The 25,873-nt window shown below is 39.6% G+C and overlaps 1 protein-coding gene across 5 annotated transcripts in view; it reads right to left on the bottom strand.

The window, feature by feature from the left end:
• CNTLN (centlein) overlaps positions 1-25,873 on the bottom strand; it is a 283,198-nt gene that overhangs the window by 171,421 nt on the left and 85,904 nt on the right. For all 5 annotated transcript variants that reach the window (XM_038402595.2, XM_043515178.1, XM_043515179.1 and 2 more), the window contains exons 5-7: positions 25,688-25,867; positions 19,963-20,096; positions 5,905-6,067 (exon numbers count right to left, since the gene is read on the bottom strand). In XM_038402595.2, coding sequence (XP_038258523.1) covers positions 5,905-6,067; positions 19,963-20,096; positions 25,688-25,867 — 477 coding nt within the window. The remainder of the gene's footprint in view (positions 1-5,904; positions 6,068-19,962; positions 20,097-25,687; positions 25,868-25,873) is intronic.

Raw genomic sequence — 25,873 nt, 5'->3', positions numbered from 1 at the left:
GACACCATGCTAAGCTTTGTAATGATACTTTACAAGAGACCTTTTGCATGAAGCATATTCCAGGTACATTATATTTACACTCATTAGCATATTTTCAGAAAATCATATAGAGTGCAATGTCACAGTGGGCACAGGTTCCTTTCCCCGACCTTGTAACGGGCTTCCAGTATCGGGCCCAATGCTGGTGGGACTGCCGACCAATGCTCTGACACGGCCATCAAGGAGTGCTGCAAAGGGGGCATAGTCACAACTGGTACACGCCACATGCTCCAATATGGCCACTGCATTGGCCACTGGCCGTGCTGTCAATACGTGCTGCAGACAAGGGAGCGGGCTCCGGTGTCCCATCACGCCGATGGGACCTGGGCGATGGGCTGAACTGGCCTGGAGGACAAACGGTGAGAAAATGAGTAGTGCCAGGAATAGTACAGGGGGTGTCGACCCCATGCTGGTGAGTAGTGCCAAGGCAACAGCCTGGCCAACCAACAATGCATCTTGGAGGTGCTCCGGGATCCTCGATGTGGTGGAGAAGATCGTTGTCTTCTGTCCGGTGAGCTATGGTGTTCCCCTGTCACGAGGGGTCTTAATGGCAGGCTTGCCCTCTTGGGGAGCCTTAGCTGGGTCCTGCAGCACCAGGGTCAACATCGGAGCAGGTGGAAACCTGTACTTTCTGCTCCTGAGAAGCCTGGGATGACAACAGTGCAGGCAGGGGTGTGGGTCCCATACCATTCCCAGGAGTCAGTGGCAGACCTTTAAGGGAGCTGAGAGCCCCAATCAGGGAGGCACAATCACATGGCTCTGGAGTAGCCTGGCAGGCAGGCCCAGGTCCCTTGGTAGATGCCCCGTGGGCCTTCTTGCTTGGTGCCGGGGAGTGCTTCTTGGCCTTCCTCTTTGGCACTAGTGATGGTGAACGGTGCTGGGAGGAGCCAGGTGCCGGCGGTACACTGCGCACGGAGGCCAAGGCGCTTGATGTAACCTGTCTGAATGGCTTGGAAACCGGGCGGAAGCAGACTCCATCAGGAGAGCCCTGAGGCGGATGTCCTGCTCTTTTTGGGCCAAAGGTTTTTGCAGCTCCGGGACTGCTCATTAACGTGCGACTCCCCAAGCACTTAAGGCAGCTGTTATGGGGGTCACTCACAGGCATAGGCCTGTTGCAATCTGAGCAGGGCTTAAACCCAGGAGAGTGGGGCATTCCCTGCCTGGGGAAAAGTCCTGCTGGGACCCTAACTATTAACTAACAATTAACAACTAGTTAACAGCTACTTAACACTACTATATGCAAACTATGTACAAAGACTCTAAGACACAAAATTCAAAAGGAGAAACCGCTAGCTCTTGCTAGGTAAGAAAGGTGCTCCGACTGACCACCACGGGCGGTAAGAAGGTGCTGAGAGGGCATAGGGCCGGCGGTGCATGATATACCACGGCATGAGCACGGCACTCCAGAGAGCGCCACAGCCGACCCTATGGGTAGTGTGAAGGCAAAAATCTCTGACGAGCGCGCACATGGGTGCACACACACTTAGAATGGAATCGACATGAGAAAGCACTCCAAGAAGAATAACTGATCCCAAAAAGGGCATTACCTTTGTTCTCTGTAATCTCAAGCTGCCTGTCGGCCAGTGCAGCAGTCTTAGAATCACAGAATATCAGGGTTGGAAGGGACCTCAGGAGGTCATCTAATCCAACCCTCTGCTCAAAGCAGGACCAATCCCCAACTAAATCATCCCAGTCAGGGCTTTCTCAAGCCTGACCTTAAAAACTTCTAAGGAAGGAGATTCCACCATCTCCCTAGGTAACACATTTCAGTGTTTCACCACCCTCCTAGTGAAAAAGTTTGTCCTAATATCCAACCTAAACCTACCACTCTGCGACTTGAGACCATTACTCCTCTTTCTGTCATCTACTACCACTGAGAACAGTCTAGAACCATCCTCTTTGGAACCCCCTTTCAGGTAGTTGAAAGCAGCTATCAAATTCCCCCTCATTCTTCTCTTCTGCAGATTAAACAATCCCAGTTCCCTCAACCTCTCCTCATAAGTCACGTGTTCCAGTCCCCTAATCATTTTTGTTGCCCTCTGCTGGACTCTTTCCAATTTTTCCACATCCTTCTTGTAGTGTGGGGCCCAAAACTGGACACAGTACTCCAGATGAGGCCTCAACAATGTCAAATAGAGGGGAACTATCATGTCCCTCAATCTGCGGGCAATGCCCCTACTTATACATCCCAAAATGCCATTGGCCTTCTTGGCAACAACGGCACACTGTTGACTCATATCCAGCTTCTCGTCCACTGTAACCCCTAGGTCCTTTTCTGCAGAACTGCTGCTGAGCCATTCAGTCCCTAGTCTGAAGCGGTGCATGGGATTCTTCCATCCTAAGTGCAGGACTCTGCACTTGTCCTTGTTGAACCTCATCAGATTTCTTTTGGCCCAATCCTCTAGTTTGTCTAGGGCCCTCTGTATCCTATTCCTACCTTCCAGCGTATCTACCTCTCCCCCCCAGTTTAGTGTCATCTGCAAACTTGCTGAGGGTGCAATCTACGCCATCCTCCAGATCATTAATGAAGATACTGAATAAAACCGGCCCGAGGACCAACCTTTGGGGCACTCCTCTTGATACTGGCTGCCAACTAGACATGGAGCCATTGATCACTACCCGTTGAGCCCGACAATCTAGCCAGCTTTCTATCCACCTTATTGTCCATTCATCCAGCCCATACTTCTTTAACTTGCTGGCAAGAATACTGTGGGAGACCGTGTCAAAAGCTTTGCTAAAGTTAAGGAACAACACGTCCACTACTTTCCCTTCATCCACAGAGCCAGTTATCTCATCACAGAAGACAATTAGATTAGTCAGGCATGACTTGCCCTTGGTGAATCCATGCTGACTGTTCCTGATGACTTTCCTCTCCTCTAGGTGCTTCAGAATTGATTCCTTGAGGACCTGCTCCATCATTTTTCCAGGGACTGAGGTGAGGCTTACTGGCCTGTAGTTTCCAGGATACTCTTTCTTCCCTTTTTTAAGAGATGGGCACTACATTAGCCTTTTTCCAGTCGTCCAGGACCTCCCCCCGATCACCATGAGTTTTCAAAGATAATGGCCAATGGCTCCTCAATCACATCCGCCAATTCCTTTAGCACTCTCGCATGCAGCGCATCCGGCCCCATGGACTTGTGCTCGTACAGCTTTTCTAAATAGTCCTGAACCACTTCTTTCTCCGCAGAGGGCTGGTCACCTCCTCCCCATGCTGTGCTGCCCAGTGCAGTAGTCTGGGAGCTGACCTTGTTTGTGAAGATGGAGGCAAAAAAAGCATTGAGTACATTAGCTTTTTCCATATCCTCTGTCACTAGGTTGCCTCCATCATTCAGTAAGGGGCCCACACTTTCTTTGACTTTCCTCTTGTTGCTAACATACCTGAAGAAACCCTTCTTGTTACTCTTAAAATCTCTTGCTAGCTGCAACTCCAGGTGTGATTTGGCCTTCCTGATTTCACTCCTGCATGCCTGAGCCGTATTTTTATACTCTTCCCTGGTCATTTGTCTAATCTTCCACTTCTTGTGAGCTTCTTTTTTGTGTTTAAGATCAGCAAGGATTTCGCTGTTAAGCCAAGCTGGTCGCCTGCCATATTTGCTATTCTTTCTACACATCGGGATGGTTTGTCCCTGTAACCTCAATAAGAATTCTTTAAAATACAGCCAGCTCTCCTGGATTCCTTTCCCCCTCATGTTATTCTCCCAAGGGGTCCTGCCCATCAGTTCCCTGAGGGAGTCAAAGTCTGCTTTTCTGAAGTCCAGGATCCGTATTCTGCTTCTCTCCTTTCTTCCTTGTGTCAGGATCCTGAACTCGACCATCTCATGGTCACTGCCTCCCAGGTTCCCATCCACTTTTGCTTCCCCTACTAATTCTTCCCGGTTTGTGAGCAGCAGGTCAAGAAGAGCTCTGCCCCTAGTTGGTTCCTCCAGCACTTGCACCAGGAAATTGTCCCCTACACTTTCCAAAAACTTCCTGGATTGTCTGTGCACCGCTATATTGCTCTTTTTTCTTTTCTCACCTCCTGCTGAGAGGCACTGCTTGAGAAGGGTCAGTCAGCCTCTTGAAAATAATATGAGTCTCACTACAAGAGATTTGCCAGTATAGCTATAGATTGGCATACTGGCAAACCATCCAAGTGTAGGTGCAGCTTATACTGGCAAAAAAGTGTTTTTCTTGGCATAGCTTATACAAACTCCCCAAGGTAACGAAGCTACACCAGGAAAAGCAGTTATGCCAGTATAACTTTGTCTATACTAGGGATCTTGCCAGTATAGAAAGGTCATTTAAAAAAAAAAATCACACTCCTATCTCACATAGACATTACTATACCGGGAAAAGTTACTAGTATAGACCTAGCCTAAGCTCTGAGACACAGCTGTTGAAGAGGTCCTTGTCACCTATAACTGTGTCAATATTTTTTCCTTGAAAACAGAGCTGCACCAATTTTTGGAGTGTCTCATCAAAGGAACCACTCAAATGAGATGCTTGATGTCAGTGAGAGACCAGTCAGGAGTGATGGCAGAGGTGCAGAAGAATGGCACAGAAGAGAGAAAAGGCTGAAGAAAAGCAATTTGGAGGGTAAGAGAGGAAGAAGGATAAAGCAAAATCTAGTATACATGCTAAAAAGTAAGCAAAGGGTTGCTGCCATTCACCGTGTCTTGCCAGATGCAAGCAGAACTTCTCATGTGTTCCACTGGTGATTTCTTACATAACATACTCTGCAGCTTTTCTAGGCCACTTCAGTGCTGACCCAAGAGAAAAGGACCACGATCTTGTGATATAGAGCACCCAAAGTTTATCTGTATGCAATTCATATTACTAAGAACTTTTATTCATGATGAGTAGTGCTCAATACACTTTTCCAGTAACAGCAACACTCTGTACCTGTGATTGCCATGATATACTTAGATATGATACAACCCAGCATACCCTTAGATATCCACCACCTAGTTTAGTTTGTTAATCTTCTGAGCGTCACAATTTTATAACAAGCTTCACAGGTAAAAAGCTGAAGAGAATTAATGTTGTTTGAAAAGAGTGTTGGTCAGTAGTCTTGAAAAATAAAAACGTTCCAGGTACATAAATGTTCTGTATAATACTTAGGTCTTCTTCCTTTTCTACATTTATTAAAGACAAAGAAGCATGTTTTCTGTCTTTTGTGTAAACGTAAAGCCATGTTTACATCATTATGTTAAAGCCAAAAAGCTTTAAATTCAAGATGGTGCCTATATGAGAAATTTCTCTAAGTGGCTGTCAACATTCACAGTACTTAGTAAAGCTATGAAATCATATTTTATTATAATATATATATATATATATATATATATATGTATATATATATATATATATATATATATAGCTTTGCAGATGATTTTTTTTGCAACAGGTTTTCAAATTTTGTCCCTTTGGCAAAAAAAAATTGTTTGAGATTGACAAGAGTATCAAATTTACACATGAATTCTCCAACTAATCAACTAATAATAGGTATTATAAACTTAAACCTCCACTTCCCATGAATGGGAGAGGAAGAGAAACAAAGATAGGCAAAGCAAACTGTAAAAATTGGCTGCTATGCTTTGCAATCTATCAGGACTTTTTCCCATGTACCATTAAATTCTACATGTTTAGTGCTAGAGCATACAGTCCTTATAGAAGCAGTGGGCATTCCTCTTCAGTAGGTATAACTGGGCCCAAAAGAACCTTCCACTCCATCTTCCATCACAAAGTAGCAAACACAAGCGTGCAATACCACATGGTGCTTTAAACAGGGATACTCTATTATCCAAGATGCTGCATATTGATAGTTATTGGCAGTACTCACAAGTAGGTTTCAATGCATAGGTTTTGTGATAGAGAAAAGCTGCATACTTTTTGATATGATACAGTTTCAGCTGTGTGAGCATCTTCCTGATTTCTCAGTACTTTTTGCGTATCCATATTGAGAGCCTGAAGCTGCTGAATCAGCTCTGCCTGCTGTGCTGTATGTTCTGTGTTTTGTTTGTAAAGATTCTGCAGCTCCTGCAACTCCTTCCTGTGCAAAGCAAGCAATAAACAGGAAAGCATGACTAGAAGGACAGCAGTTAACACTTGTGTTCAGCTCATTTTATTTTATATAATGAGCTTTCTACTTTCATTTATTTTACTTGCCAATTTCCTTCTAAACCCTAGAAATTATATACACAATATTTAATATTTATCACACATTCCTGTAAAATATCTATACAACACTTAATTTTCAAAAGCAGAACATCTATCAATTGACCTTTAATGACACGACTTATAAAATAACTGGACCTCCAGTTACAGCATTGACAGCTTTCTGATCAACCTGTACTTAATTCTTTAGTACCAAGAGAGTCAAAATCTACACTGATGTCTGCAGGAGACATTTACTTTAATAGGATACCTAGAACCACAGAGTTCATCTAATCTTTGTATTATTTCTTCAGTTCAAAAGTGTTCTCTGTCACGCTAAATCACTTTCCATAATATAATGTGTAATAGAGTTCAATGGTGCACAATTGTATGCACAATGCAAAACTTGGCTTCTTCTTTGTATATTATAGCAAGCATAATTCTCTGTTAATTAACAAGCACACTTCAAACTATTGTTAGACTTAAATTCAGTTTCAGTGCTTATTACCCTCTTTAACTTTCTTCCATGTTTCTTCATAGGGTTTCTTTGGACCTTAGGCAAACCATTTAACCTCTCTGTGTCTCAGCTTAACATCTGTAAAATGGGAATCATGACATTTGTGTAAAGTGCTTTGAGATCTACAGATGAAAAGCAGTGCATAAAAACTAATTATTAATACCGATATAGGCACTTTTTCAGCACTTTCTCTGCCTTATTTCAGAAGATGGAGAAAGCTACTAGGGGAGAGACTGTTTTAGATTTGATATTGACAAATAGGGAGGAACTGGCTGACAATTTGAAAGTGGAAGGCAGCTTGGGTGAAAGTGATCATGAATTGGTAGTTTCATGATTCTGAGGAAGGGTAGGAGAGAGACCATCAAAGTAAAGACAATGGATTTCAAGTAGGCAGACTTTAGCAAACTCAGGGAGTTGGTAGGTAAGATCCCATGAGAAGCACGTCCAAGGGGAAAAATAATTGAAGATAGTTGACAGTTTTTCAAAGAGACATTAAGGGCACAAGAGCAAACTATCCCACCACATAGGAAAGAAAGGAAGTATGACAAGAGACCACCCTGGCTTAATTAGGAGATCTTCAATGATCTAAAAAAAATCAAAAAGAGTCCTACAAAAAGTGGAAACTAGGTCAAATGACAAAGGATAAATATAAACAAACAACACAAGTATGTAGGGACAAAATTAGAAAGGCTAAGGCACAAAATGAGTTCAAACTAGCTAGAGACAAAGAGTAACAAGAAAACATTCTACAAATACATTAGAAGCAAGAGGGAGACCAAGGACAGGGTAGGTCCGTTACTTAATGAGATGGGAAAAACAATAACAGAAAACGTGGAAGTGGCAGAGGTGCTTAATGACTTCTTTGTTTTCACCCAAAAGGTTGGTGATGATTGGACATCTAACATAGTGAATGCCAGTGAAAATGAGGTAGGATCAGAGGCTAAAATAGGAATGAACAAGTTAAAAATTACTTAGACAAATTAGGTGTCTTCAAGTCACCAGGGCCTGATGAAATGCATCCTAGAATACTCAAGGAGCTGACTGAGGAGATATCTGAGCTATTAGCGATTATCTTTGAAAAGTCATGGAAGACAGGAGAGATTCCAGAAGACTGGAAAAGGGTAAATATAGTGTCCATCTATAAAAAAGGAAATAAGGACAACCCGGGGAATTACAGACCAATCAGCTTAACTTCTGTACCAGGAAAGATAATAGAGCAAATAATTAAGCAATCATTTTGAAAACATCTAGAAGATAATAATGTGATAATTAACAGTCAGCATAGATTTGTGAAGAACAAATCATGTCAAACCATGTCATGTCAAACCAACCTGATAGCTTTTTTTGTCAGGGTAACAAGCCTTGTGGATGGGGGAAAGCGATCGACATGGTATAACTTGACTTTAGTAAAGCTTTTGATACTGTCTCACATGACTTTCTCATAAACAAACAAGGGAAATGCAACCTAGATAGAGCTACTATAAGGTGGGTGCATAACTGGTAAGAAAATCGTTCCCAGATAGTAGTTAACAGTGGTTCACAGTCATGCTGGAAGGGCATAATGAGTGGGGCCCTGCAGGGATCAGTTCTGGGTCTGGTTCTGTTCAATATCTTCATCAATGATTTAGATAATGGTATAGAAAGTACACTTATAAAGTTTGCAGACAATACCAAGCTGGGAGGGGTTGCAAGTGCTTTGGAGGATATTATAATTCAAATTCATTATAATTCAAAATAATCTGAACAAACTGGAGAAATGGTCTGAAGTAAATAGGATGAAATTCAATAAGGACAAATACAAAGTACTCTGCTTAGGAAGGAACAATCAGTTGCACACATACAAAATGGGAAATGACTGCCTAGCAAGGAGTACTATGGAAAGAGATCTGGGGGTCATAGCGGACCACAAGCTAAACAGGAGTCAACAATGTAACACTGTTGCACAAAAAGCAAACATCTGGGCTGTATTAGCAGGAGTGTTGTAAGCAAGACACGAGAAGTAATTCTTCCACTCTACTCCACACTGATTAGGCCTCAGCTGGAATATTGTGCCCAGTTCTGGGCGCCACATTTCAAGAAAGATGTGGATAAATTGGATAAAGTCCAGAGAAAAGCAACAAAAATGGTTAAATGTCTAGAAACATGATTGTGAGGGAAAATTGAAAAAAATTGAGTTTGTTTAGTCTGGAAAAGAGAAGACTAAGAGGGGACATGATAACAGTTTTCAAGTACATAAAAGGTTGTTACAAGGAGGAGGGAGAAAAATTTTTCTTCTTAGCCACTGAGGATAGGACAAGAAGCAATGGGCTTCAATTGCAGAAAGGGAGGTTTAGGTTGGACATTAGGAAAAACCTTCCTAACTGTCTGCGTGGTTAATCACTGGAATAAATTGCCTAGAGAGGTTGTGGAATCTCCATTATTGGAGCTTTTTAAGAGCAGGTTAGACAAACATTTGTCAGGGATGGTCTAGATAATACTTAGTCCTGCCATGAGTGGACTAGACTAGATGAACTCTCGAGGGCCCTTCCAGTTCTCTGATTCTATTCGGGACAACACATTTTATTCTCTAATTTGGAAAGATAAGAGATGTCCAGAAAAATAACCTGTCCAAAATAGGATATCCATTTTTGAAAAATCTCCAAAAAAGGACACAGACAAAGCAATTAAAAGATTTTCAAAATAAATTTATCTGTGACAACAAGCATTCCAGAATGAATACAAATATAAAAATTTAACCAATATTTAATGAAGGATTGACCTTACTAAGCATTCGAAACTATTACTTTGTAGACAATTTGAGAGAATTAATATATCACTGCACACGGCAGAAAAACTATGAATGAAAATGGAAAAGAAATCTCAAGCAGAAACAGACGGTAAATTGAGTCTACTGTATAAATTGTCCAGACACTCTATAATATAGATAAACCATATTAATAGAGGATAATTTAAATGCATCTAGAAATTAAGTACATTGAGTTGATGGAAAACTATTATAAAAAAACCACAGAAAAGAATTAAAAATCATACCATATACAACAAAGGCCCATGAGCCAACATAAAGACAGCTTTTAAGGGAAAGGAAAGGGCAGAGGTCACAGTTTGGAACCTATTAAAGGACCAAGCCAGTGGGTATATTTTACGTAAACCCAGATGGGGAATCTAGAAAATAGAATCTCATTCAGTTTGGAGTTGGGACAGAGAAGTAGCCAGTTTGACCTCCCAAGTCTTAGATGGGATCAGACCGGGGGAGATTGCCATGAGATGGGTAAATCAAATACTGAGTCAAGAACTGCCCAAATCAGATATCACTTATATTTAAGCTTATTGTTAAATGTAATATTTGATTCACTCAATTCATAATTTTCACTCAAACTTTATCTAAATTCTAAAGAGCTCTTTGCCTGTTTTAATTTGGTTTTGATAGTTTCTCAGGAGTTAAGATTATTTTCTGTTTTATGAAGTGTTTCTTTCCTGGAGTCAAATTCAATTGTCAGTTATAATGGTGTAAAACTGAAATAACTAGATTGAAGACAATGAAGTTGCTCCAGATTTACATTAGTGTAACTATGCACAAAATTGGTTACTGCACCCTTCTCCTTACTCTAAATCTCTAGTAGTTTGCAAAGGGGGGGGCAGAGTTTCAACTGAGAGAGGATGACTTGAAATAAAATCAGCAGCAGGAGTTTTAGGTCATGCATCTGCTACTGTTCATTCACACTGTTGCTAAAGTCAAAGCCTTCCCCTGCCGAGCGAACTTTCATAGAAAGTATAGCGATTACATTGTAAGAAGAGGTAGAGCAACTAAACAGCAGGATACTGCAGCTGATCACAGAGTACCTTTCAAAATATAGCAGTTTTAATGGAGCTGAGTGTATGAAAGGCTGATCTCTCAAAGCTCAAAATTTTAACTTCATATTAGATGTATCTATAGATCTTGAGGTTAATCCCGCAGAAGTAAATGTCTAAATGACAAAGCTAGGACAAAGAGCCTGAGCAGAGCTGACCAAGTTGCTAGCAAGTACTGTAATTTAGTAGGTTACAACCAGTTTTGTAACCATTTGAATGTAAAGAGATAGAAGAGTAAATGCAGCACATCTCCAGGATATTAGGAAGTGCCAACTATGCAAGGCAATTTCTAGGAGACGACGAGGCAGGGTAAATTTGTCAACAAAATTTACTTTTTAAATATAGGTTTCAGAGTAGCAGCCGTGTTAGTCTGTATTCGCAAAAAGAGAGGGAGTACTTGTGGCACCTTAGAGACTAACAAATTTATTTGAGCATAAGCTTTCGTGAGCTACAGCTCACTTCATCGGATGCATTCAGAAACTGAATGCATCCGATGAAGTGAGCTGTAGCTCACGAAAGCTTATGCTCAAATAAATTTGTTAGTCTCTAAGGTGCCACAAGTACTCCCTTTCTTTTTTTAAATATAGTTTTCTTCCTAGATCCTAAAATATTTGCAAGTTATATTAGAGAGAGCTACAAATTGTTGTAGTGTACTGTATTCTACTGGGACACTAAAATGCGTATTTTGGGCATCCCACATAATTGTAATAGAAAAAAAGATCACACTGTGGATTGCCAACTTTCAGGCCTCATTTCTGCCCTATATTTTTTCTTCTCTCAATTTATTTTCCCAGTCTTTGCCTCAACCTCTTCTTCCTTTTACTCTTTTTTTTTTTTGGTATCATTTTTCTCTCTCTTATGTCTTTCTGCGCTCTTTTCACTCATTTTCTGCTTTGTGTTTCAGCTCAGTCAGGAACAGCAGTCCAGGTAGTAAGAGCCTTATGTATGAAAGGGATGCAGAGGGAAACCAAACAGCATTCTAGACCAAACCGGAACCTTTGCCTGTCATCCAAGGTAATGTTTCTTTGGACTGAGCCTTAGAACAGGCCTCCTTCCTCAATGATTTTTCAAGTTTCTTCACTGGAATTGATTTACTTTTCTATACTCATTTATTTTCCTAGTACAGTCTGACTATTGCTGGAAGTGGCTGATACTCGCAATTAGCTTGTTCAGTCATTTACTTGTGCACCAATGTGCACTGAATTCTTACAGAAAAAAAGTCACCTTATTTAAAATGAACAATAAAGTTACCATGATGTCCTCAGAAAAATAAAGTGTTCTTATGTAGTATGTGATGGTTTTGGTTTGGGGATTTTTTTGGTGGGGAGGGGACCATTTCTATTACTTAAATCATCACTCAGGTACAAGTGTCTACATTTTATAAAATTAAAGTGGTCACCATGTGTCAAGGTTCCTTCCCCACTCTGAACTCTAGGGTACAGATGTGGGGACCTGCATGAAAACCCCCTAAGCTTATTTTTACCAGCTTAGGTTAAAACTTCCCAAAAGTACAAACTATTTTACCTTTTGTCCTTGTACTTTATTGCTGCCACCACCAAGCGTCTAACCGGGAAAGAGCCCGCTTGGAAAGTCTTTCCCTCCCAAAATCCTCCCCAAACCCTACACCCCCTTTCCTGGGGAAGGCTTGATAAAAATCCTCACCAATTTGCATAGGTGAACACAGACCCAAACCCTTGGATCTTAAGAACAATGAAAAAAAACCAATCAGTTTCCTAAAAGAAGAATTTTAATAGAAGAAAAAGTAAAAGAATCACCTCTGTAAAATCAGGATGGTAAATACCTTACAGGGTAATCAGATTCAAAACATAGAGAATCCCTCTAGGCAAAACCTTAAGTTACAAAAAGACACAAAAACAGGAATATACATTTCATTCAGCACAGCTATTTTATCAGCCATTTAAACAAAACAGAATCTAACGCATATCTAGCTAGATTAGTTACTAAGTTCTAAGATGCCATTCCTTTTTTGTTCCCGGCAAAAGCATCACACAGACAGAGAAAGCCTTTGTTTCTCCCCCCTCCAGCTTTGAAAATTGGTCATTTTGGTCAGTGCCAGCGAGGTTATCCTAGCTTCTTAACCCTTTACTGGTGAAAGGGTTTTTCCTCTGGCTAGGAGGGATTTTAAAGGTGTTTACCCTTCCCTTAGATTCATGACATTATGAGAGCGTCAACATCTACAAACAGTTACCACATGGTACTTTCTGAAAAATGTTGTCGTTTAATAGCAACTACCATACTTATAACGCAGCTTCCTGGATTTCAGAGAAATCACTGCCTTCTTTAGTAAGAGGTTAAGCAAGAGGATAACAAGTTGCATACCAGTTCTCTCTCAGCTCCCGATTCAGGACAGTAGCGTTATTCAGAAAAGCACTTAGCATATGCTTAAAGTTAGGCATATGCCTAATTGCTTCCCTTTAGAGAGATGGATTTAAGCATACACCCAAGTGATATTTTACATACATATGTACTCACATACACTGCACATACATACATACATGTTACTAAAGACCAAGGAGATAGGAAGAACACATTTTTAAAAGTCAAATAATACTGAATAGGGTGTTATCAATATTTACAGAATACTGATAACCACTCATTTTTAGGGTGGCACAGATGACCTAACCACTAAAAAAACATGAGGGGGGTTTAGGAATTCTGGTAACAAAGGAAGGGAGCTGGCTAACAGAAGGGGTACTTTGACTCCATGGACATAGTGAAATATTTATTTGGCCATTAAGGACGGGGAAGGGGTTAATCTGAGGGAACCGTGCTAGGAGAACTGAACATGGAGGAGCTGCAGACATAATTATATCATGCTTAAAATGGCCATCCCATCCTGGCAACAGCCATTTTAGGTATTTAAGATTCGCCATAGTGCTATTTAGCATGTGGCTTCATTTATTTGATTAATATGAATTCTGGAAAATGCTAGTATTTATATCTGAATTGAATATGGATTAAAGATTTATCCCAACCATACCAAAAAAGTTAAACACATGTTACCCTGTACATACTAACTGTTGCAAGCAACATGTGGCTTCCCAGTGATTTAAGTAAAATGAGCAGCTGCTGTCAATCAAAAAGCTGGACATGTCAATTACAAATACTCATCATATCCATCATCTTTGTTGACATTTGCTGGTTTTGTTTTATTTTCCAAGTAATGGCCAGTGTGTGGGGATTTTGCCTGAGCTGCATCTTCCAACATTTTACCCCAAATACTGAGGGACTTAAAGTAAAGTACTAAGTCTCTAGGTTGCCACCTGATACCCACAGTTTCAGGCACTGTCACTTAAGTCTTTTCAGGGCATTCTGAAATAGCTTTGAGTGTATACCAAAGCAAATGAGCTGAAAATCCCTGACTGTAAGGCAGCAATGATGGAATTCATGTATTCTGAGCATTACCAACTTGGTGTGTTACAATGGCACTTGGCGCCCACTGATGGGTTAGAGGGTACTACCATCTTTTGAGCTAACAGCTCTGTGTATCCAAAAGACATGAATCACTTTGGCTTAAAACAGACAGCACACATTTAAGCCTAAATCCTAAGACTCAGCACAACTTTAAAAGAAGATCTCTGAAATTCAACACTGAAATCTTGGGACAGAAGAATCGTGATGTTCTGAAGGCCAACAACAGGATTTAAGCCTTCTAGGACATAGAAATGTTCTTGTGCATTCTGAAGAGATCCAGAGATCTTGCATTGGAGATGAGCATGAACTAATGGCAAGGAAGATGCATTTCAGAGCTGCTCCTGCCCACCCTGCTTTTGGTAGTATTTCTGCCCTTTTGGTGCTTTGTGATTCTGATATCTTCCAAAAAATGCCAGTTAAAACAGGAACCTTTTAAAGCCAGTGCATCAAGGACAGGTGGCAGCTTCTCTAAAACACACCTGTTATATAGCAGGGATATCCATGAGAACTATCTTTCCACAGATCTTAAAAAACTATATTTAATAAACAAAAGATTGGATTTGGTACAGAAGTTTATAATAAATATTGATCTTTGGACCAAGTAATTGATACTGGGTGGATATTCAAAAATGTTCAATGTTGCTCTAACACTGCTCCCACTGGAGTCAATGGGAGCACAGAAAGCCCAGTGCTGGGTGATTCTGAAAATCCTTGTAACTTTTAATATGCCGGAGGAGAAAGCAATTTAATTACAAAAAGTTCTCTCAGAGATTGAAGGAAGAATTATTGCATAGTTCAAAGAAAGAAAAAAATTCTCACTAGCAAAATGCAGGATTTGGTGAAAAAAACGTGAATTTGTGTACTCAAAATATATGGAGCACTAGGGTGTGTACACCAGGACGTATGAAGTCCTTGTACTCCAATTGACTTGAAAAATTATGGCAAGATTAAATGCAGACAGAATATCACCTTGTTATATGCCTGTCAACTAAAAGGGAATCTGCTATTATCTTTCTTAGATCTCCCTCTACCATGTGCATACCAAGATGCTGAAAGAAGGAAGCTAGATCTCTTGGCTTTTCTACCAAGCAAGATGTTTGGGATTAATTTGATTAGAAATTTCTGTTTTGGTGTCTAAGAAGAAGAGATTTGCAACTAAGGGAATAAGTGTGTCCTTTTAAGCCCATAAAATCCTGAAATGGATTTTCGGGAGGAGGAGGGGGATTTTTTTTCCTGCCTACAGAGGAATTTTCCATTTTTTGCTGACAGTAAAAAATGAACATTGTTTCAGAAGAATAAGGCACTGAAGCCTTGAGTGACTAGAACATTTTTATTTTATTTTAATTTTATTTTATTAAACCATTAATAGTTCTTTTTTTCTTCTGACATAGAACACAGGGAAGTTTTTAAAAAGCGATTATTCCATCTCGACTTCCCTGTTAATAGTGTTTAGTTATATGCATAGTGATACTGGAGGACTCTGTGTTATTGTATTTAATTGTGCTACCACAAACATTTTCTGACTAAATAGGCACTGAGTACTTTATTCTACACTGTTCTATTCAGGTTGAAAGATCATCATCTGGTTCTGGGCCATAGTAGCAACAGTCATGGAAGCCAGTACAGAGACAAGATGATGCTTCTGATCTAACAGCTTCCTGGAATGGAAAGCAAGCAGGTATAGCTTGTGTCATGCCTGGTCAGAATCTGTCATTAGATCTTCTCCTAGAGTAAACTCCATCCTCTTATTTCTATTGTTGGGCTTTAGCTTAAACTAGAACACAGCTATTTGTTTTCCTTACTTAGGTTTTATTTTTTTCTGCAACTCTCTATAAATGGTTACAGTTTTCTACTGCATTTTCCAGCCCTGCCATTATATATCCCTATATGTTATGCCAGCTGTGCAAAGATGCTACAGGCAAGGATTGGCTATACCCTATGAAAAGGTTTTTTGATGGTGGGAGGTTTGATATATTTAAAAGTTCTTTATCAAACAGACTGATAATATGCTTCCTGTACCTGATTATGACACATATTTTATTTTTTCCCATGCTCTGTAGATCTTTTAATTAACTTTAAAAATAGAGAAGTTTTTCCACATCACAATCATATACTATACTAAAAAAAGACCAAGTAGAAAAGATAGTATATAAAGAAAATGAGAGTGTGTGAGCTATTACTTTAAAAACAAAAATAAGGAATAAAAATAAGCAACATTAAAGTAATACTAAAAATTTGGAACCTGTGCATTTGCCACAGTAGAAATGCCAAGCACAATGTGTAGCTCTTTTCTATGACAAGTCAGAGAATTAATTGCGAATTGATATATATATATATGCCTCTCAAGGCATGCAACATGCACATCCAACCGGTCCTTTTTTAATTTCAATAGTTTTTACTGAACACTTCATAATGAAGCAGAGCAAAAACCAAAATGCTTAAACTGCCTTAATTTGAAACAGAAGTCTTAACTATCCAAAATGGGAAATGCACCCCGCCTCAGTATCATGAGATGCAGCAGTAAAAATCCTTAAACAATTTCTATATGGAACATGAAATATGCCCCCAAACAGAACAAATAATGCCCTTTTACAAACAAATCTTGGCAAATTATAATATTTCAGAAAATTACTCATAAAAGGAAAACATATTTTATAATGTACCTAGAAAGATGAACAAGAATAATAATAGAAAAGATGAGGAGCATATGTATAAAGGAAATATTGTGGTCAACTGACTATATTCTGATGGAATGTGGTACTGTGAAGATTCAGCACCTAGATCCTACGGCAACTGGCAAAAAGAAAAGGAGTACTTGTGGCACCTTAGAGACTAACAAATTTATTTGAGCATAAGCTTTCGTGAGCTACAGCTCACTTCATCGGATGCAGTTGGGTCTATTTAAATCCCTAGAGACAAAGAGATATGGAAGTTGTGGAATATGACTCATACTGTGAAAGTAGTGGGTGCAATTTTGTTTCATAAATTTGGAATGACAGTATCATAGTTTAGGCTGTTTGGGAGACCTTATTTCCGTCTTTCCATACGAACAAACAAAATACTTGAAAATACATGTAAACACAGCTTAGAATTTCTTTATATACTTTTTTCTTAAAATACTGATGCATATTTTCAACATTCACTGAAGTTCAATGGGTGGCAAAGTTACTTTTTTTAAAATTCAAAGTTTCATAAGAGTTTACCTGTGATACCTTGCTGCTCCAACTATAGCTGTGGGCCTAGCAAAGCTTGTAAAATGAGCAAGTGTCTATATATAGCAAGTCCCGACCTGTAGTGGATATTGTAAAACGTATGTCAAGAGATTTTAAGGTCCTCTGGCATGGCCAACTCAGTTTTCAACGTGCTATTCCCGCAGACAATGTGAAGTAACTTTGTCAGCTTTGATTACCTGCTTTGAAAGTGTCTTTTCCCATCCCTATACCCTCACACCATAGATATCTTGGGTCACAGAGAAACATAGTTCTACTACAACAATCTATTCAGGAATTTTTAAAGTCTGCCAGCCTTTTGATAAAGTTTACAAATTCCATCAGCTTGTCTTTCCATAGATCGGGCTATTAAAATCTTTTGTGTTTACATACCATTCTTGTATTTTTGTTAACCACTGAGATCCTGAATTTATGACTTTTAAACATGAAAATAACTAGGGACATCTTTTTCAATAGCGATCCTAGACCAGGGTGGGCAAACTTTTTGGCCTGAGGGCCACATCTCAATATGGAAATTGTATGACAGACCAGGAATGCTCACAAAATTGGGACTCGGGATACAGGAGAAGGTGAGTGCTCCAGCTGGGGGTGTGGGCTCTGGGTTGGGGCCAGAAATGATGAGTTTAGGGTGCGAAAGGGGGCTCTGGGGTGCGGCACGGTGTTGGGATGTGGGAGGGGGTCAGAGCTCTGGCTGGAGGTGTGGGCCCTGGGCTGGAGCCAGGGATGAGGGGTTTGGGACGCAGAGAGGTGCTCTGGGCTGGGACCAAGCAGTTTGAAGGGCAGGAGGAGGATCAGGGATCGGGCAGGGGTATAGGGAGAGGGGCTCAGGGCTGCAGGGTCCTGGCAGCGCTTATGTCCAGTAGCTCCCGGAAGCAATGGCATCTGGATATGAGTCAGCAGTGTGCCCTTGTTGCCAAGAAGGCCAATGGCATTTTGGGATGTATAAGTAGGGGCATAGCGAGCAGATCGAGGGACGTGATCGTTCCCCTCTATTCGACACTGGTGAGGCCTCATCTGGAGTACTGTGTCCAGTTTTGGGCCCCACACTACAAGAAGGATGTGGATAAATTGGAAAGAGTACAGCGAAGGGCAACAAAAATGATTAGGGGTCTAGAGCACATGACTTATGAGGAGAGGCTGAGGGAGCTGGGATTGTTTAGTCTGCAGAAGAGAAGAATGAGGGGGGATTTGATAGCTGCTTTCAACTACCTGAAAGGGGGTTTCAAAGAGGATGGCTCTAGACTGTTCTCAATGGTAGCAGATGACAGAACGAGGAGTAATGGTCTCAAGTTGCAATGGGGGAGGTTTAGATTGGATATTAGGAAAAACTTTTTCACTAAGAGGGTGGTGAAACACTGGAATGCGTTACCTAGGGAGGTGGTAGAATCTCCTTCCTTAGAGGTTTTTAAGGTCAGGCTTGACAAAGCCCTGGCTAGGATGATTTAACTGGGACTTGGTCCTGCTTTGAGCAGGGGGTTGGACTAGATGACCTTCTGGGGTCCCTTCCAACCCTGATATTCTATGATTCTATGTCCCCCTCCGGCTGCCACAGGGCGCTGTCTGCAGTTCCTGGCCAATGGGAGCTGCAGAGCCAGCTCTTGGGGCAGGTGCAGTGTGCGGAGCCCCCTGGCTGCCCCTTCTTCCGGGAGCCATGTGGAGCCACTGCCCGCGCAGAGCGGGGCAAGGCAACCCCAGCCCCCGACCCTGCTTCCCAACGGGAGCTCAAGGGCTGGATTAAATGGTCTAACAGGCCGGAGGTGGCCCATGGGCTGTACTGTGCCCACCCCTGTCCTAGACTAATCCCAGGAAGACAAATTAAGTTGCATAAAAATTACAAAGATCACGTTTCTCATTTTTCTTTAAAGACAAAAGACTTATTCCCTAGGGTGAAATTATTAGTGGTTGAAAACTATGAAGAATAAGTATTCCAACTGCAATGACTGCTGTTTTATTTGCCCCATTCCAACTAGTGCTCCTGGAATGTAAGCTCTTTTGGGCAAGGGATACTATTTGTCTAACACTGCCCTTCTACCAGGCAGCACTGTGTATTCCTATGGAACTATGTAAATAAGAGAAAAAGAATGGACTACTTCTCATCAATCCACTTAAACCTGTTGGATGTCTTCTGCCACTGCTGTCATTTTGATGATTTTAATAACCTAGTCATTTCATATAATTCAGCCTATCTTTCATTTCTTCTACACATCTCAAATATGCAGCACTAATCCTCCAGATTCAGCCTAATAAAAAGATGTATGAGACCTCAGATAAAGCTTAAATCACAGCATTTTCAACCTTTAGCACAGGCTTGTATAGACTTCTGTTGACCTGTCAGACTTGATTCTAATTAAAAAGTTAAAGTTAGGTTTGAAACTTTTGTAGGTTTAGGGCATTTAGCCTCTCAAATTAATTGCTTATGTTACTAATCGTATTGGTATTTTGCAACTTGCAGTGGAGATTGACAGCTCTCTGACCCAATGCTAATTACAGAAGTGTAATTTTTAATAATGTCCATCCCTTCTGTAAAAAACTGAACGTCACAAAAGGAACAAAAATAGTTTGCATACATAGTAGATTCCAAGGCTAGCTATCCAAAAATTTCCAGATAACGTGTGTACCTTACAAAATAGGCTGGTATTACAATATGTTGTTTTGCAAAAGTAGCTGTGATAAGATATTTCTTCCAAATCATAAAATAATTTCATTAAAAAAATTGCAAGTGATTAGCTTGTTTAGCAAATGGAGATGTGAAATACTTGCCTAACTCTGGCCACATCACAATCCTTTTGTGCTAATTCAGTCTGTTTAACAGCCACTTGTGATGACAAGTCACTGCATTTAGTGTTCAAGTCTTCCATTTGTTTTCTTGCCTCTGTTAAATCCGTTTCCAAATTCTGTAAAGAATTAATTTTGCAATATATTAAAAAGCACGGGAGCCAGTAAGAGTTAAAAACTACAAAGAACATACAATTATTCCCTACACACTCATTTTCTCTATCCCTCCCTCTCCCTACCCCCCCAGACAAAAACTATGTTAAGATGGAGTAATGGAGAAAAGAACTTATGAACAGGGTAAAAACATTACTGCGAGATTCTAACTATTTCAAAACCAAGAACTATAAACCCAGGAAATTTAAATGAAATCCGAACATGGTAAAGTATGGAAATGTGCATCTAAAGCTCCCAAACTACCATATCTGTGTCCTGTAGTGACATTATGCAAAAACCATAACATTATAATTCAAGTATTTTAGTGTTTGCAGTCTTGGATTAAAGGAAAGTGATTTTTAAAGGCATTTAATTTTTTTTTAATACTTTTTTCCTGCTTGTGTTCTACAGAGTTGAGAAAAACTCATGGAGAATTGGCTTCTGTCAAAATACCCACCATTTCCCATTATCTCAATGGACATATGAAGCTACAGAATGTTCTTAAAGATGTCCAGTGCCTCTCATTGTTCCCAATGGGACTGAAGCCAAGTTGCCTGCAGGAAAAGTGGTAGTCCTACACTCTCAAAAGGTAAATCAGAGACTATGCACAACCAGGCATAGGGTCAGATTCTCATTTATTCCATGTCTGGACTTGGGAAGGGGAACAAAGGTGATTTTAAATCACTTTTGCATTCCTCATATTCTGGGATTGTACAGGAACCTGACCCATCTCTAGTGTAAATTAGACAGTCCACAGGGGTACATTAACTTTTGCTTGGCTTCCAATGGCCCACAATGGGCTCTGGGAAACAGAAAACACCCATATTGCAGCGTCATGCTCCTGTCCATCTGGAGGCTGAGAGCAGGGTCTATATAGAGTCTTTACACCAGTTCTATTCTAGCCAGGGAAGTCCCCTTCACAGGAGAATACTCATCAGAATGCTTTTTCTGCTCACTTCAACACCTCTTTATGCTACCAGAGCAGTGTAAAAGGCCTTAGCACACGTGAGAATTAGGTCTATGCTGTATACAAACAAGATTCATAAAAGCATATGTGATAAACTGGAAAGGCATATGATAAATGTGATCGATAAAAAATGGGGTGAGTAAAAATCGATTATTTAAAAAAATTAAATCAGATTTTTTATTTATATCAGTTTTTCTGTTTAAATTAAATACAGATTGTACTTTTAAAGAATAAACCTATTTAAAATCAAATTTGAAATTGACAACCTACATTAAAGTATAAACTTATAAGAATATATTAAAATCATTTAAATTAAATACAAAACATTAAGTAGTACATATGTTGTACCAAATTTTAAAGAAAGTCAAACCACTGAACTAGTCATTGGCTAATCACTTAGAACCAGATTTCATTGAATGCCAAACCAGCTTTTGACAGCAGTAGCCTCTTCTGCAGGTGCAGAGAATGTTTTGTTCACTTCAGTTTATTCAACTACTTCAGTTCAATGATTAGTTCATTCAAATTTAAGAAACCAGTTGGGAGTTGCAAAACATGCTTTGAAAATCTTTTTATTCCTTATATTTATATATAATTTAAAAAATTGAATGCTGTTTTTGCACATTTTTAATTGAATTTGAATTTCCATCCAAATACAGCTTGACACAAATCATCAATAAAAAATTAGTCATCTAGTAAATAAGATATGCATCATGCACCACTTTCTAAAAAAAATTAAAAAATTAAGAATCAGAATAAATGCCAGTTAATCTATACAAGTAGCTTAAATAAATGTTTATAGTTAGTATATCCTCCTGGTTAGCAAAAAGGAAGCACCACTTAGTGCAAAGGCAATATTTAGTTGTATATCAACATATTTTAATGGTTACCAAACAATTAGAAAATAACTGAAGTACAAATACAAAACAAGATTAAAATCGATTATTTAAAATCAAAGTTTTCAGCTTGCTGACTTAAATCATGATTAAAATAGGTGATTAAAATTGCTTTGATTTAAATCAATCCACCTTGTATTTATCGCTCACTTTTCACCACATTACTTTTCGGGTTGGGGGGAAAGAGGCTCAGAGGGTGCTGCAAAAGGGGGAGTGGGTCAGCATGACAACACTGACTTATCCTCTGAGACTGGAAGGGCTGAGGAGTTGAAAAGGGAAAAGCCCAGGAGAGAGAAGCCCCTTTTCACTAGTGTAGGCGATGCAGCACCCAACCTCCCTCCCCTTGAGATGGCAAAATACCAGGTTCAGTCAGGACCTACTGTGGGCAGCCGCTCCTTTTTAGGCGGGCTGGGAAGGAATTTTCCTCTCACCACCAGATTGGCATAGATGAAGTGGGTTGTTTTTTTTATTTGTTTTCCCCACAGCAGGTTCAGGGCGGGCCCTGTTTTGGTGAGGAGTGAAGGGAATTAGACTATATGTTGCAACTCATTATGCAAGAGTGGGGTGGATGTCCAGTGCAGGCATTCAATAGGTAAGGTATACAGTGTGCGGAAAAACTGTTTGGTAAAGGACTTAAAGAGGAGATGACGGTTACAGGAGCGACTGCGGGAGTTTGGGGCTCCTATGTCTGGTACGGCAGAAAGCCAACCCTCTTTCATATAGCCCACCTTAATCCTTGTTTGGGGTGGATGTGGGGATGGTAAGGTCCCAGCAATGGGTTGGCTGGGGAACCTTGATGGAAAAAGAAGGGGGCTGGTGGAAGCCCCTCAGGGTGGTTATTGAATGAACATGGGGTTATCTGCACTATACACTTCTGTCTGCCGGGTAGTCCCAGACATCTAATAATACAAATGCAGCTTGATTAAAACCATATCAAGTGTCTCCTGTCCTTCTTTCGGTATAGCTGGACAACACTGACAGCTTTTGTATACATACAAATGTCACTGCTTGAAGCCTGATATCTTAAGCTCTCTGGGGCTAGAAACCGGTGCTTTATCCCATTGAAAGGGGAGAAACCCACGTAACTAAATGGAAAAATAGTAGTCACTTCTAACCTTCAAAGGGCTAGGACATTTAGAACTAAAATATTTAATATCTACAAAAGAGATTTTAAAAGAAAAGTTTTAGGATGTTTTAGATATTAGTTTCGGAGTAGCAGCCGTGTTAGTCTGTATTTGCAAAAAAGAAAAGGAGTACTTGTGGCACCTTAGAGACTAACAATTTTATTTGAGCACAAGTTTTCGTGAGCTACAGGTCACTTCGTTGCATGCATCTGATGGAGAGCTGTAGCTCACGAAAGCTTATGCTCAAATAAATTTGTTAGTCTCTAAGGTGCCACAAGTACTCCTTTTCTTTTTTACATATTAGTTTTAATCCCTCTGGGTGCTGTACAATTGGATTCAGGAGGACTATGGAGATTGAGCTGGACTGTTTCTGGATCCCTTGTTAACAAAATTAACAACAATGATCTTTTTTACCAGTGCTAATGCACAAGCCAAAGAGATCTAGCTTGTCTCCCAGATACCAAATTCAGTAGCATAGCCAGCGTTTAAGAAAAATAACATTTCACTTCTAAACACAGCCAATTTTATATGGAAATTATTCAGAGACAATGAATATGGACCCCTACTTTGCCATTTTTACAATCACTTAAAATCAACACACTGACAATAAAAAATCCTGTTACTTATTTTCCCATTTTAAAAACACTGTTATTAAAAGCATTTAAGAAACATGTTACGCTGGGAAAACTGATCATTTTCAGACCAAGACAGTACAAGATGATAATCTCATATTTGTCCTTTAGGGTAAGGGTATTATTATTTCTCATCCTGTTTAATAGGGCCCTGTTAAAAACAAAGCTGGTATCCAATACATATTCTTGAAAATGTCTGGTAATGGAAATGGGAGAATGAACAGAACAGAGGGAGAAATTAATTTAAACTGGAACCCATTAAAACATCAAGTAAATATTTATAGCTAATTTATGCATAAGTAATATACTCATGAATAAGGTAACTGTTTTAGCAAAACAAAAGTTTCTTAAATCCATGTGTTCATAATAAAGTTTAAATATATCTGGTTTTTCTGAAGTAAAGCACGCTATCATTACTTGGTGCATATACAACATTTTTCCTCTTAAAAGCCCTTTAGAAACATCAACTAATAATCCTCACAATAGTCTTGTGAGATAAGAATTATTATATCCACCTTACAGATTAGGAAATTGAAGCAGAGTGGTAAAGTGACTTGACCAGCATTACAGAGGGAGTCAGTGCTAAAGCTGGAGTTGATTGCCCCTACTCCTGTGCTCACACCATTATAACAAACCTCCTTCTCTTTATGATATACTTTAGCTGTCATAAAATCAACCCAAAGAATTTTGATTTTACTCTTTTCATTGGCGTAATGGGAAATTATGGGGAGTTAAATTATTTGCAACGATTTATTAGAGATGCTGCAACAACATAACTGACAGCCTGAAAATTAATTAAATCGTCCTAATACATACAGTTATTAGTGAAGTTTCCCCTTTGAGGAACTCCAAGCCCTTCACAGAGTCCTGGGAATGGATACAAACCTTCCAGACAACCATGGGCCTTGGATTTCAGTAACTAATCTTCTGTTTTATGAGGGATGAAATGCTCTTAAAGCTTTTTAGTACCATATCTAAAACAGCCATGGGCATCAGTAAAGAGCACAGGGTTCAGTGGACTGCCTCTGCAACATTCCATGTTTCTCTCACCCTGGGATCAAAGGACCGTACATCGTTGTGCGCTGCATTACCACTAAATTGCCATGAAAAATATTAAACAACATTTCTGTGCAAGCCAAAGTTGTGCTGTTTATGACATACAGTATATCAGCAGATGATGCATTTTATATAAAAAAAGAATAAATGTATTCAATGCACCTTAGACTAAATAATACAAAAATACATAAACTTTATATAAATACACATACAAACACTAACAAACGGTTTGATACTAGTGTTTGTAACTTATTTCTTAGAAATGTTTTAAAAAGACATGCCAGTTTTCATGAGAAAGACTGGTAAGGAATTAAAAACTGGAAGTAACACACATTTCAGCACAGTGTGACATTCTGTAGGAAGCATCCAAATGAAACGAAAAAGCAACAACACATTTATCAAACAATGAATCTAACTTTTTAAATATGATATGCAGTGAAAAAACCTTTCACGAAGAGTGGAGCCCTCTGGAGGCTAAGATGCAATGTATTCAAAACTATAGTTGAAAAGTTCTTAAAACCATCTTACAAAATAACAAATATCAAGTCCATTACAATCAAATTATATTAAATTGTAATTGAGAAAAAAAAATCTTAAATGAGAAGATTTTAAAAGCTGTTTTTAAAGAATTACCTTTTATCTCAGACTCCAATATCTTATCTTTTAATGATTACATTTTAGGATGATTATTTGAAGTCAGTTTCCTGCTTGGCAACATCAATTTTTAAAAAGCTGTGGTCTTAAGTGAAGGAATGTAAATGAACGTCAGTCCCCACTGGTAGATTTGAATATATAACTTGTTATTTAAAGAAAATAACATGTAGTGCAAGTGCCTGGGAGAAGTTAGTTCTGAAATAATATCCAGTAGTCCATTCCATCTCGTACCTTTATTTTGGCATCAACACCAGATTTTTCTATTCTCCATTGTGCCTCCTGCTTCCTCAGTTTCTCCAGGTCATTTAGCAGGTCAGCGCAGCGTGTATTTAATCCCTCATTTTCCTCCTCCAGATTTTTTATAACCAGTCTGTTTTGCTCTTCTTTCTTCTGTGCACACTCCTTAGTGTCCTGTAG

This window comes from Dermochelys coriacea, chromosome 5 (assembly GCF_009764565.3).
Source record: "Dermochelys coriacea isolate rDerCor1 chromosome 5, rDerCor1.pri.v4, whole genome shotgun sequence".
Taxonomy (NCBI): domain Eukaryota; kingdom Metazoa; phylum Chordata; order Testudines; family Dermochelyidae; genus Dermochelys; species Dermochelys coriacea.
Note: the sequence above shows the minus strand (reverse complement) of the source record. Positions and strands in the feature narration are given on the sequence as shown.